Genomic DNA, 15,236 nt, shown 5'->3' with positions numbered 1-15,236 from the left:
TCATTCATCTTTTTCATCAGATGAACCTCAATTTCCTTAACGTTTTATTTCTTCTATTCCATTAAATACTGAAAGTTTTAATGATGTTTTAGAATAGTGTTTTTCAAATTAGTTCTTATTGAAGTACTTTCAAAGGTCTACCTGTTCTCTAGCACAAAGTTTTAATCTTATGTTTTCATTTTGATATGAAACTGAAATGTACGGATTTCTGGAACCCAGGCTGGGCACCTGAGAGATGAAGGACCACTGGACCTCAGTACCTACATGTGCATGCATGGTCAATCATATGGCAGACTGAGCACATAAACCATTCAGACTTGTCAAGTGATGCCAAGTGCCATTTTAGGACCCCATGCAAGGGGCTCTCCAGTCCAAATTGTGGGAAGGTGGGAGGGAGCCGTGGTTACTGCATGATGTGTGCCGATGGATGTGGAAGCAGTCCGCATGATCTTATTGCCTGCAGCAACTTGCTTTTAGTAAAAATGATCTGTTATTTTATATTAATGCTTTTAATTTGAATTTTATTGGCTTTTGAGGCTTTTGTAAGAATTAGTGTGTTTTGATTTTATGGAGCTGTAAATATAAGGCGTTCATACCTGATTTTATGTTTGCACATATTTAAGAAACATAATAAAAGTAATTTAAGCCAAACACTGGGGGAACATGCACCTCTTTTCCTTAACAGTAATTTGTATATTCTAGTTCTCAGGTTTGAAAAACACTGGTTAAGACAGCTTCTGCATGTCCCTAACAGCTGCTTGCCTCGATTCAAGGTAATGGAAAGAACATTTACCCATTATATCGAGGCTTCTGTCATCTTTTCCCTGGCTATTGCTGTTCCCACTCCAACCTACCTTTAGTTCCTGGGTCCTATTTTCCAGATCGTACAGCATCTTATATGGAGCAGGCAGCGGGCCCGTGAGGTTGATGCTCGTGGCCATCTGCTCCAGACGAGCCAAGTCGCCGAGAAGAAGGCCCGTGCATTCATCGCCACAAACTGCAAAAGGGAAGCAATGGAGACGATTTACTTCTGCGAAGTGTCACAGGCAGATGTTCTAAGATTTCAGCTCTGAAATATGTTATGGCCCAAGTATAATTCTGTGAAAGATGATGCTAATCATCTCAGATAATTAACACTTTCAAATGAATGACTGTTGAAAAAAGATAAAAAGAACAACAAATGAGCAAACATACCTGTCGCCCAGAACCTAATAGAAACTGAGGAACCAAATGGATTTTGAGGAAAACAAGTGCATTGCAGAAGCATTAAAGGAGAAGTAAGATTTGAAATATAACATTATAATGCCCCAGAAATTTCCACAAGAACAATCTAGAGAAAACCTGTAACGAGGGAATAAAAATGCTTGCAAATGTATGAGACGCTACATTAGACTTCACTGTGGAGTATCTATAGCAATTGGGTCTCCACATGCTTCATGTATTACATATCCAAAAACTGTATAAATTGCTAGCTTGACATATATCGAGAAGATTTTTTTAAATGCAAAAGAATTTTTCTTTTTATAATTTCCATTTCCCCTCATAATGATACTTATTTACCTATTTACTTTTTTTTTTGCCAACCCTTTCTCTTCATCTTTCAGCACATTACTGTCCATGATCAGATGCAGCCCCACAAATATCTACTTTGATGATTAACCTAATGCAGTCTGGTAGATAAATAATTGCTAAGGGACAGAAAAAAATATTTTATAAGTACCAAGAGTGCTAATGTTCTGCTCATAATGTTTTCAATGATTAGAAAGGGGGACTATTCAAATTTGGTGGTTGTGGAACGGGCCTAGTGGTAGAGTTGGTGGAGAGAAAAAATGGATTGTTTCTTCAAATTAATCTCTTAAAAATAGTATAATTTCTAAAACTAAAATATATTGATTCTTCTGGAGGATTTAAAAATATACATATTCAGTTTCAACGTAGTTCAAAAAATTTATTTTACTCTTCACCTGCCATATTCATATTCTACATTCATGTAAATAATTATAATTTCTAACTTATATTCTATAGATAGAAGTATCAAAACTACATAAATGTTAGATGAGAGAAAAATACATAGTAGATAATATGGATAGTTGGAGCAGCTTTGGATCATGCCCAAAACTGTCAAGAATTCAATTAGTTCTCTAAACAGCACTCCCCTGAGCTGCCTAATGGAGAGAAAACCATTAACGGAAGCTTGTAAACAAAGAGAAGCAGTACAGAGGGTGATTTTTTTTGATAGTACAGCAGTTAGAGGTGAGTTACAATTACCCCTTCTTAGGGATTAAACTGCCCCAGCAGGGCTTTCAATAAATGACATCCTCACAGGTGACACCTGTATGTGCGGAGCATCACCTGCAAGGACTTTGCAAGCTCCTGGGGCCTTGCAAGCAAGGGGCATTGGAGGCAGCAGCTGAAGTCTGGAATGAGGGCTGCACCTCTTCCCCTTCTAACCAGAATGAAAGAGAATTTGCTCTGCATGGGAAGTGAGTGAAAGGAAGAAAGCACTGTGGCTTCACACTCTCAGGTCAATGCAAGTGCTTGAGAAGCCTCAACAGACCTGTCTTCATGAAACAATTATACAAACACAACCTGGAACACAATTAGGTACCAAGTTGACTTTGTCTAAATACCAGGACACAATCTGGTTCTCAAACTGAAGTGGGTCTAAGCATCATCTGAAAGACCTTCTGAAATCACGGAAGGCTGGCCCACACCTCAGGATTTCTTATTCAAGGTGAATGAATCACCTGGTTTCTGATTCTCCGAGGGAGAATGTGCTTTTCTAACAAGCTCGCAGGTGAATACTGACACTTCTGATCCATGCACCACACTTGCAGGAGCAACCCGGTTAGCAGTATTGGCGTCACCATGGAAATTATTACAAATGGATCATCTTGGACCCAGCCTGGGTCTAGTGAATCAGAATCTGCATTTTAGAAGCAGGCCCATGTGATCTGTGCATGCTGATGCTTGAAAAGCACTGCTGTAGGTCAGTGGTTCTCAAGTTGGGCTGCACATTAGAGTTATCTGAGGATTGATAAAATAGGTAAATCCCCTTCTCACCTTTGGAGAATCTGATTTGATGGGTCTGTGGTAAGACCCAGGCATCTGTATTTTTAAAAGATTCCAGATGATTCTATCATGCCACCAGTGTTTAGAACCACTGAACCAGGTGACAAACTTTAGGGGTGTTCACTCTAATCCTAGAGGGAGCAAGGATTTGGAAGACATCATCTTGCCTGCTGCCTCCTCTACCTAGAACACTTCTCCCTCCATCTTCCCCTACGTGGCTCTTGGATATTTAGGTCAAGTGCTCAGGAGTTACTTCCTCAGAGGGGAAGGCCGTGATGACTCTGCGATTACTGTCCCCACCAATCCTACAGCATTCCCTTTGTCTTGTTACCTTAACACTCATGTGTGTGGGGGCCATCTTACTACTTTATTTATTGTTTCTCCCTCACTAGAGGAGGGACCTTCATTACCTTTGATCATAGCACCTAGGGAATGGTCTTCCATATAGTAAACAATTAATAAATAGTTCTTTACTAATATCATTGTGAAAGAAGAGCAGGCAATATTTTAGGGAATACCACCAGGGAGTTAGAAGAAAAGAATTGAGAGAGGGAGAAGGAGAGTAGGAGGGAGAGAGAGGCCAAATAGGAAATGTCTGAAAGTGAGAACATAATGATCAGTGATAGGAAATAGGGAATCACACAGATATGTGAGTAACAGGAGAATAGGGTAAGAACATGGTTAGAGAGATTAAAAGGCAGAGACTGACTGCTGTCAGTGAAGTGACTGTTAAAATATCTTCATGAGGTGATTCAGTTATGACCCAGAAAAGAGTTATTGGAATAGAGGGATGGAGGGGAAGCAAAGAGATACAAAACATTATCAAGAAAGAAACAACAAAGAAGGGTTACTGAACAGATAAAGATGATGCTCATTTTTGGGGAGCAGTAAAAATGACCATTCTTTGCTGCTCCTCCGACTAAGAGGTAGAGTCTATTTGCCTCCCTTGAATCTGGGTTGGCTCTATGACTCACTCTGACTCACAGTGTTTGACTCCAGAGCCTCAGCGTCAAGGGGCTTTGCACTTTCTATATCCACATTCTTGGCTCCCTGCTGCCTTGTCAACAATCCCAGATTAGCCTCCTTGAGGAAGAAAGGCAACTTGATCTTGAGAAAGGCAGGCCAAACCACTCCAGCTGAGGCCCCATCATGTGAATGAGGCCATCTGGGACTCCCATCTGGGACTCCTCAGGCATGACAACAAAAGAACTATCCAATGGAGCCCAACTCAAATTGCCAACTATAGAATCTGAGGATATACACAGTGTTATGTTAGGCTATTGGATTTTGGAGTGGCAGTGTAGAGAATTGACAACCCTTCCCAAATTTTGTACGTATGATCTATAGCAGGGGTCCTCAAACTACGGCCCGCGGGCCACATGTGGCCCGCCGAAAACATTTATCTGGCCCGCCGGGTGTTTTTGCCGCCGCTGTGTGCATAGGAATTTGTTCATAGTTTTTTTTTAAACTATAGTCCGGCCCTCCAACGGTCTGAGGGACAGTGAACTGGCCCCCTGTTTAAAAAGTTTGAGGACCCCTGATCTAGAGTGTAAATTCAGAACAGAAACTAAAAAGAAGTATTAGTTACAAACCCTAATTATATTAAAAGTTATGAAGAATATGAAATGTCCTTTCCCACTGAGTCTAAATTCATCATTGTTTTAAAAGTCCCAGTTAACTTCTAGTGAAGATGTATTTTGGGCAGATATTCCCGGGAGGTAAGTAAGCAAATGCTCTTTTTTCAATTTCAAGATCTTGAAAGATACTTGATATTATAATATCTCACCATGCTTTTTAGGACCCTGTGTTCTTCAGAAATCTTTTGCTAGTTCATTTTCTAATTTATCATAATTTATAACCTACCTATTTCCAAGAAGGAATTGAGTCAGCTCATTGATAATGGTATGGCTAGAGGCTCCTTACTGATGGTTCCAAAATTTTCCAGGGAAAAGTTTTCTCAGTTTTTATTTCATACAAGAAGAAATCAGGGACTGTAATGCAGAACTAGATCTGATTTACTGTAATATATTATAGAGTAAATTGGTGAAAGAGAATGCCAAGAGGCATAATGAATGCTAATTTTTCTCTCATTGATTCTACCCCCTGCCCATCTGTTTTGGTTTCTCATCTTCAGTTGTGAAATGAAAATGTATTTAATTGCTCTTTCAAGGACTCATAGATTCCATTTTATGTCTCTGTGTCCAAAGGTCTATTATTATCCCATGTCGTATGGTCTCTGCACTTGCTTTTTGGGGAGCAAAGTGCAAGCACATTTCCATCAGTGAAGGGTAAGTTTTATATGTGCTCCAAGTCTTATTCTAACATCTGTCCAAAGGGGTCAGAAAGACTTATAAACACGACAGCCACGGGGATTTTTTCAAAGCTTCTGGATAAGTCTAGTGCAGTTATAAGATAAACACATGGAGAAATGTGCCCTTTACATAATGATTTGCTATTTTGTTCTGACACAAAATATTTTACTTACACCACAAGCTACTTTTATTTGCCCTCAAAAAGTCTGAAATGTCTGGCAACAAACATTGGAAATGGGATGCAAATGAAAACCACATTTAATTCGCTATGATAGAGAAGATTTGAAGAGTGTAGAGAGACATGGAATATTCACATTATGTAAAAGAGCATATTTTCATAAGGGTGCAATAACTGTTCAATGTAAATTAACACCCATTTAACAATCAGGACCCCCTAACGCCCCCAAAAAACATCTTTAAACCATTCTCCTCCTGAGCAATAGAAATTAGATTTATAAAGTGAGATCCTTCCTAAAATGCATGGGAGCAAAAGCAAATATTTCAAGACTATGATTACATTTTACATGACTAAATGTTTCTGAGACTTTGCCTATAAAAGTGTCAGGATAAATTTGTATCTAATATTAACAAATGCAGTACTAAATTCAGACCGTTATAGCTGGGCATATGTAAGGGGAAATCATACTGCTGATATTACCCATCTTTCTGTTAGCAATTAGTACAAAATACTACACTTCTACCAGAGTCCCCCATGCATAATAAGTACTGGCTTACTGTCACAAAAATTCACATGCTACATCCAATCCAAAGAAGCTGAAATGAGTGCACTGAGTACTTTTGAAAAGGCCAAACTTATTAACCAATTTTAGTCAAATATACATAATTTGTCTGCTCTAATCAAGTAGGGATAAGATGAGTAAATATACATTTCCAACAAAAGATAAAATTTGTGTTAATATTCATATTTTAAACTCTTCCACATTAAGGGCATTGATAGTTCTTTGAATATGATTTATATTTCTATCTTTTCCCTTTCAAAAAGAAACCTTTAGATTAGTATGAATGTAGAGCTTATTATTATATATAAATAAACAGCTTCTAAAATAAAAAAATTGGTTTTAAACTGATTGTTATTTCTTTGAATAGAGAGAAATGTATTTTGTAAGCTTTAGGTGAGGCTGATGAATTTGTTCATGTACCAAGTTATGATATATGTATAATATAAATTTGTGTGGTTTAATTTTATATAAACATTATTTAATATCTATGTTAAACAATATTCTGTACATAAATACATACAAAAAACAAGTTCAATATGGTTCTAGTATGGTGTAAGTTTTCAGAAAAATAGAAACTTTGGTAATACTATAAATAATAATGGGGAAGCAGCTTCTATATTCACTACATGGAAAACAATATGTTGTGTCTTGTCATCATTATCTAATGTTAATAGCAATTTTATGAAGTACTACCAATGTCTTCATTGTAAAGATGAGAAAAATAGTCACAATCAGGGTATTTATGAATCTACAAATATAAACTTGAAGAGGTGAGAAATGTAAGGCAGTCATAAAAGAGGTTTTCAGTGATTTGAAGAATCTAGAATTAGAGATAATTATAGAAAATCAAAATTCAGCCTAACCTAAACATTTCTTCAGAGACTGATGGGCTGCATAGAATATTATGCTTTTGAAAAAAATGATCAAATAATAACCATGAGATAATAATGTCTAGAATTTTTTGAGCATCTATTATGCTTAGATACTTTACATACATGTATGCAGTATTTTATTTCCATTTTATAGATTATTAAATGAGGTTTAGAAACGTTAGGTCATGTCACACAATGTCTACATGGCCTGCCAGGCTTCAAGCCAACTAGAGCCTTCAAACAGCATGTTTCCTCACATCAGAAAAGGAGATGATCACACTATCTTACTTATAAGATTGCTTCTGACTTTAAAATCATGTAATTCTATTGTTCTGTGAGGTCAATAAACTTCTTGCATCTAGCAGAGTGAAAAATGTAATCAAATGAAGTTTACTCTTGCCTGGCAGGCGTGGCTCAGTGGTTGAGTATCGACCTATGAACTAGGAGGTCACAGTTCAATTCCTGGTCAGAGCATATGCCCCGGCTGTGGGCTCCATTCCCAGTGTGGGGCATGCAGGAGGCAGCTGATCAATGATTCTCTCTCATCATCGATGTTTCTATCCCTCTCTCCCTCTCCCTCTCTGAAATTAATAAAAATATATTTAAAAATATACATATATATTAAAAAATGGAGTTTACTCTTAATGAAAATAAAAGAAATTGTGATCATCCTCCTCTATATGACAATTCAATCACACAACTCCTTAAATCCATTAATAGAACAGCTTTCTCAATGCGTTAGACAAACCGCTGAGTCTAATCGCTAATAACCAGGAAAATCATCTAGATTCAGAGTATTTGTTCTTCTACAACGTTGTTAGCCTGGACCTATGCTAAGGAGGTTGACAATAAGAAACTCAAAACATCTTTTACTGACAAAACAGATGCAGAGAAGGTACAAACAGGGTGAACAGAAGCTGCTTTTATAGCTTCTCTGATGCCTGGATTTGAACAATACACAGGGTTTTGAGTTGTAGCAAAAGTGATTAGACATAGTGGCCTTTGAATAGGAACTAGTACTTGGGGATTAAGTGGGGACAAAGGAAGATTGGCATTTAAGGGGCCAAGACAGAGGGTGGTCACATGTCCAAAGCATAGCTCACTAAGTAGCATCTGGAGATCAGATGATGTTTTTTGTCATTTTTTATTATAGGAAATGCCATTTTCTTTAAATGATGAACCACATTCCATTATTTTGCTCCTGTTCTCATATATATGGAACAATAACTGCCATTAAAAGAGTACAGCACTGTTTAATGATAATATATAAGGGTCTGCATTATTGTAATAAGATCATTGGTGGCAACTGGCTATTAATAATAATAATCTTGACTGTGTCTCTGCAGATTAGTATCAAGTTTGGATAAAACTTCAGACCTCAGGATTCACCAAGTGGCTGGAAGGTGCTATTTTACAGAGTTTTGTTTTGTTGTGTTTTTTTTAATCCTCACCCGAGAACATTTTTTCCATTGATTTTTAGAGAGAGTGGAAGGGAGAGGGAAATACCAATGTGAGAGACACATTCTCACATCAATTGGTTGCCTCCCACATGGCCCCAAACAGGGCCGGGAGCCTGCAACCAACGTACATGCCCTTGACCGGGATCGAACCCTGGACCCTTCAGTCCTCAGGCAAAGGAAGATTGGCATTTAAGGGGCCAAGACAGAGGGTGGTCACATGTCCAAAGCATAGCTCACTAAGTAGCATCTGGAGATCAGATGATGTTTTTTGTCATTTTTTATTATAGGAAATGCCATTTTCTTTAAATGATGAACCACATTCCATTATTTTGCTCCTGTTCTCATATATATGGAACAATAACTGCCATTAAAAGAGTACAGCACTGTTTAATGATAATATATAAGGGTCTGCATTATTGTAATAAGATCATTGGTGGCAACTGGCTATTAATAATAATAATCTTGACTGTGTCTCTGCAGATTAGTATCAAGTTTGGATAAAACTTCAGACCTCAGGATTCACCAAGTGGCTGGAAGGTGCTATTTTACAGAGTTTTGTTTTGTTGTGTTTTTTTTAATCCTCACCCGAGAACATTTTTTCCATTGATTTTTAGAGAGAGTGGAAGGGAGAGGGAAATACCAATGTGAGAGACACATTCTCACATCAATTGGTTGCCTCCCACATGGCCCCAAACAGGGCCGGGAGCCTGCAACCAACGTACATGCCCTTGACCGGGATCGAACCCTGGACCCTTCAGTCCTCAGGCCGACGCTCTATCCACAGAGCCAAACCGGCTAGGGCTTCTAAATAGAGTTTTTGCAGGTGCATTACCACATTTAGCTAGGTTTACCTTAGATTTCAGGTAAAAAACACGCCATGATTGCTTTTGCAACATTGGAAAGCAAAACAATATCTTAAATATTATATTTGAGATGATTATACATAAAAAAGCTGATATATTCCTAATATTTCATATACAACGAATAAAATAGCACCAATTTGGTATTTATAAAATGCTATTTTAGGCACTCTTTATGGAATAACATCTTGCCAACAGCTACTAATTTTAATTTCTGTTCTCTAAGAGAGCAATGTATTTTACTATGCCACTCATAACCTATTTTAAACATCTTGTGAGTTCTGTGTTAATTACTGGTCTGCAGAAAATTGGACATGAACAAAGCCAAGTTTTGTGTTTCACAATATAAAACTTTAGTATTAAGTAAATAATAGCTTGCTCATTTTCCAATTTCAGAGAGGCAGGCAGTTGTCCTCATTTTAGAAAATGATATGTAAATTATGAATTAGAGTTGAAAGAGGAGATTGGATTAATATTAACCTAACTTACTAGGAAGAAGTCCTGATTCGGGAAGTTGAATAATATCTATTCAGAAATCACCAACATGCATAGGAAGTTCACACTGCAGAGCTCTTTCAAATTATTCCTTTTAGAAAACAATGAAAGGCATTGAAGGGAATGTGAGCACCAGCTATTGTATCTTTTCACCTGCCTAGAAGGTAGGACTTCACTTAACAATATCTGATGAATAAGGTTTTGTCATCACTACCGTATTGACATCATATATATATTTAAATTTTTCATTTTTTAGTCCATTTTATCTTTATTCTTCATTGAGGTAACACGGGCTCTAAGCTCAGAACCAGCTTCTCTCAGAAGACATTTCTCTTATTAGAAAAATATTTCCTTGCCTGAACCAGGCTACCTCCATCCTCTCCCACCCCTGGGCCTCAGAAAATTCCTCTATAATCACATGCTGCAAACAGGCCCTGCAGGTAAAATGTGCCAGGTGAATCCATTCTTTGGTGTCTTGCTCTAATCTAGCTAATGGATAGAGAAAGTTATTAAAAAGTATTACAAAGAGAACTGAGGATAAATCAGAGTTATGTCCTCGTTTGTGTCTTGTTTTATTATCTCATTTCAAAACTAGAACCATAACTGAGATCTAGGAAAGGCCAACATATTAGAATCATGGCATATTTTTCCACAATAGGAGAAATTGTATAAGATGAGAAAAAAATATCTGAACTCTATGTAGCATTGCCTATAGTTAAGCTAATGCAGGGGTAAAGATAACACATTCCTAGAAGTAAATGGAAACCACTATTTAAGAGCAGAATAAGGAAAATCTATACATCATTTATAAAGTGAAAATATTTTTATAAGTATTTTATAAATATAAGAGAAATATTGTATTTATTTGTAAAATATTTGTAAAGACTTCAGAGAAGGTATCTAGATATTTAAAAAACCCTCCAGAAGAATATTAAAATTTTTCTGGACATAGCAACTGAATTGAATGTAATGTATAGCAGTTGGAAATACATTTCCCTATGGGACAAAAATAGTGCAAATGAACATTATCAGGCTGGTATAACTTCGTAATTGGAAGGTTGGCACTTGATTATTTTCTTATGGGCCACTGGGAGATTTAAAATTGACAGATGTGATGGGGGGAAAAATGAGTTGAGTTTTTTTTTTACTGTAAATTTATTTAAATGTCTATAAAATACTGATCATCAACAGAATAAGAACTTAGAGCCATTGTTATTGATGGGCAAAATGACAACTCCCTTTAAAAGAAATGTTCAGAAAATAATCCCATTATTGTATCGCTCACAGATTTTTAATATGTTATGTACTTTTTTGTGCTTCACATTGAATGTGATCATTTTCTTTTAAGTTTACTTCTGGATAATTAGTAAAATTGATGATTTAAAATTAAAAGACTGTTTAGTGTTTACATTAGGAGTATCTATCAATTATCTAATTAAATAAATCTACATTAACTTGGAAACAATTTAATCTAATTAAATAAATTTACGTTAACTTAACTACATTAACTTAAACTAGCTGGATTATGTTGGAAGTCCACTTAAATTATCATTAAAATATGCAATTATACTTGAGAAAATATACCACGAAATGAATATAATGTAAATGTCTATTACATTTAATCTCTCCCAAAAAACTTGACATTTATTTTAAGTGTAATATATTTTCATTAAAGATGTTTGAAATACATAGAAAAATAATTTTAAAATTTATATTCCCAAACACATCCAGCCTTTATTTGTACGCATATTGTTAAAGTCATCCTTAGTTTTTGAGGTAGTGCTTACAAAACTAGAGCACAAAAATTCTAATTAAGATGCCATTAAGAGTTAGATACACATAATATGTTAAAACTAGAAATATTAGCATGCATAAATACATTAAAATAGGTAAATACTGAAATATTTTATATTTCTCTTTGTTAGAAAGAATTAAGACCGCTAATGTAAATTCCTTCAAGGAAAAGAATACTGTAACATAACAGTCCCTCTCTGAATTTATGTGACCTATTTTAGATTAGAATTTGTAGGAGATCCAATAATTATATAGCTATTGATATTTGATGTACTTTCAATATGGCATTACTGAATCCAGAAGCAGATGGAAAAAAAAATAAGAGAAAGAGCGAGCCAACTGCTCTTCATTTATTGTACACGAGAATAAAAATACTCAAGTTCACTGCCAATGCTTTCAGGTTCTGCAGTGCAAGAGAAAGGTATGAAGCAATAAGCCCCTGGATTTCTGTAAAAGCTAGGAAAGGAAAAGTCTGTTGTAATTCCAGGCTAAAAGTGTTTGTCCAGCCAATTATAAAATCAGGAAGATTCTAAAAGATTTAATAAATTCAGATCTTTAATCACAAAGACAATGCCAACTCTGAGGTGGACAAAATAAAAGTAAAATCTGCCTCCAGACATGTTGTTGTAGGTCTTCAAAGAACTGACTAAAGCATGCTGAGGATTTTCTCAGCTGGTCTTGGCTCAGCAGGATGGAGACAAAAAGCAGCAGGCAAACAGCAGAAGGCTTGTAGACAGTGTCGGAAAGAATGAAGCACTAGCTCAGTGATGGCGAACCTATGACACGCGTGTCAGAGGTGACACGCGAACTCATTTTTTTGGTTGATTTTTCTTTGTTAAATGGCATTTAAATATATAAAATAAATATCAAAAATATGTCTTGGTTTTACTATGGTTGCAAATATCAAAAAAATTCTATATGTGACACGGCACCAGAGTTAAGTTAAGGTTTTTCAAAATGCTGACACGCCGAGCTCAAAAGGTTCGCCATCACTGCACTAGCTATTGCAAAAGAATGTCTCTCACTGGAAATGAGACAGAAATGGAACCAGGCCCCCAGTACTAACAGCTAAGTTAGTATACGTACAAATGCACTCCGTGCCCTCTCGTGCATGCCAGTGCTCGCAGCCATCACACTTCGGCCCCGTGGCTCCAGGTCGGCACGTGCAGAGCCCCGTGACAGGATCACAGGGGACAGGCATTGAGCCATGGGGGTCACACTCACATTCTTGGCAGGAGCCTCCGGGGCTACTTGGGCTGCCAGTATAGCCAGGGGCACACCTGGATTGAAACGGTGACAAAGTAAAGGGGATTAATGATTTCATGTCTCTAAATTGCTGTTGTGTGTGTTGTTTTAAATGAAACAAAACTGATAGCAAGAGTCAATAGATCAGGGGTCAGCAAACTTTTCCTATAAAGATCCAGATAATAAATACTTTAAGCTTTGCCGGTCAAGAGACAACAATCAAAATCATGTAGTAAGAGAGAGAAAAAATTCCAAATGTTATTTTGTTGTTGATAGAATTCAAGATATTAGAATAATAAAAATAATTGGTACAAATTATTTTATAATAATAATCTACTAAGTAAAACTAATATAATAGTGTAAAGAAAGAAATTCTTGTCGAGGTATCAAATTCACTTAACTAGGGTTCAAATTTAGTGGTTCCTATCATCAAATTGATTGTAAATGTTTGCTTGCAACAACCATTTCGTAGCTTGAGTGCCATACAGAATCACGAAATGGTCTGAGTTCTGTGCACCATAGTTTTCCCACAACTATTCTAGATCATAAACTATTTTTTAAAGCCTTGTTTTTCAAAAATTATAAATAAATAAAATTATATATCGACTCCTGGCCTTTCCTAGGCTCCTGCATTTTAGATGTCAAATGACTGAATCGTTCAACCTGAGACAGGCTGAGACTCTCTTAGATGAATAGGAAGGTCCTTCAGTTACTTCTTGAGTCTCTCCCAGGTAAGATGAAGGTTTCCCATCTGGTACTCCCCAAACCAATGCGTTTGTGCCTGAGCCAGTCAATGCTAGCCAATGGCGGGAATCTGGAGGAAGGAGAGATCTATTCTGCACCTGAGCGAAGAAACCCAGCGCTCTGCAAGCCAGACCCCAGCAGCACTTAGGGGAGCCATACTTTCTGTCAGTGTGTGCTGCCTTGATGCATCAAGCTCCCGCCCTCTCCCTTTGACCTCTCACCCAGTTTTTAGCAAACCTCTTCCCTTTTGAATCTGTTTAACCTCCTCTCTTGATTTATACCCCGAAGAGGGGACAAGAACCCCTCCACTGGTGCCAAACCCATGAATTTTATTGAGTGACAAGAAGCAAGTTAAGTGACAATAAACTAGGTCTTTTATTTAATTCTATTGCTCTTTCCTTTCACAAGATGAATTATTCATTGTGTGTCCATGGAAGTGGGCTAATGTTGTATAAATAAAATACATAACATCTACTTGATAAATTACAAGGAAAACCCAACTGGATAAACCCAAAGGCAATCCATTCAATGACTATTCCACTCATCCATGCATTCATTCACTTGGTTATGTTACTGGAAGTGGTAACTTTACAAGATCCTGGCAAGACCATATGCTCTGGTTTACCCAGAATGGTCCCAGATTACCTGTTTCCTGGCTTAATTATAGTTCCTGTCTCTCCTTCAAGTATCCCATATTGGACAATAAATTACATATAGTTAGTCTAAATGTAATCAACGTCAGAATTTTTGTTCAAAAGGCAAGTATGGGAGGAAGTTGAGAGATAATAGGACGTTGAAGCCAAAAGTTACTAGCACTGATCAAATAATTTTGGACCATTTTTAGTGACCTCGTATTGTAAAAATTTGCATGGCTGGTTGTGAAAGTTAATTTATCCTGGCCTGGTTAGAAAAGGCAAAGCAAGAAGAAAATTATCTGTAACATTAGGCTTTTATATGTTTATTGTAAAAATTGTTATTTTATTTCCACTATATGCTCAATAAAAGTGTCATTTATATAAATCCACTTAAATTGTTTCTTAACAAATTAAGGTGAAAGCATTCTATGCTGGTTCAGATTGATTAAATGCTCAAAGAGTTTATTATAAGAGTAACTAAGAAAGAGCATGGGAGGGTTTCTACACTTCTGCAGACACTCAAGGCGTGTAAGCAGTTCTAGACCTAAGCTGATGAGTTTGGGCAGGTCATAAGGTGATTTCAATGATTGAAGGATCTCTCAGAAGTGGGAAAAATTTAGTTGGAAGGTTATAGTAAAAATTTAACCAAGACCTTTGGTTTAATTTAGCCGAATAAAAGCAATTTTTCAGGGAAATAGAACCTGATCATTTATGTTAGCGATGATGAATGTAAAGCTGTAACAACACCGGATAACTGCAAAAACAATTCAAGCCTTTCACATTTGATAGTGTATGACCCTGATCATCTATATGCTATATAAACTGCCAACTCCTATTTATTAAACATTAATGGATATTAAAAAATAAATCTTCTGTAATCATGCTGCCTGAAGACAATAATTGACATTACAGTGTACCTTCCAGTCTTTTCTATATACATGCTTTCACAGATAGTGGTAACTTCAATTTATAAATGTAGCTATGCCATCAAACATTTCTTTTCATAA

At 36.6% G+C, this 15,236-nt stretch overlaps 1 protein-coding gene across 4 annotated transcripts in view; it reads right to left on the bottom strand.

Moving 5' to 3' along the window:
• The window catches only part of LAMA2 (laminin, alpha 2), a 476,871-nt gene that overhangs the window by 123,377 nt on the left and 338,258 nt on the right, over nucleotides 1–15,236 (bottom strand). For all 4 annotated transcript variants that reach the window (XM_014533789.1, XM_005858976.2, XM_014533790.1 and 1 more), the window contains 2 exons: nucleotides 12,692–12,885; nucleotides 855–997 (listed from right to left, as the gene is read on the bottom strand). In XM_014533789.1, the coding sequence (XP_014389275.1) occupies nucleotides 855–997; nucleotides 12,692–12,885 (337 nt within the window). The remainder of the gene's footprint in view (nucleotides 1–854; nucleotides 998–12,691; nucleotides 12,886–15,236) is intronic.

This window comes from Myotis brandtii, unplaced genomic scaffold, assembly GCF_000412655.1.
Source record: "Myotis brandtii unplaced genomic scaffold, ASM41265v1 scaffold123, whole genome shotgun sequence".
Lineage (NCBI taxonomy): Eukaryota > Metazoa > Chordata > Mammalia > Chiroptera > Vespertilionidae > Myotis > Myotis brandtii.
Note: the sequence above shows the minus strand (reverse complement) of the source record. Positions and strands in the feature narration are given on the sequence as shown.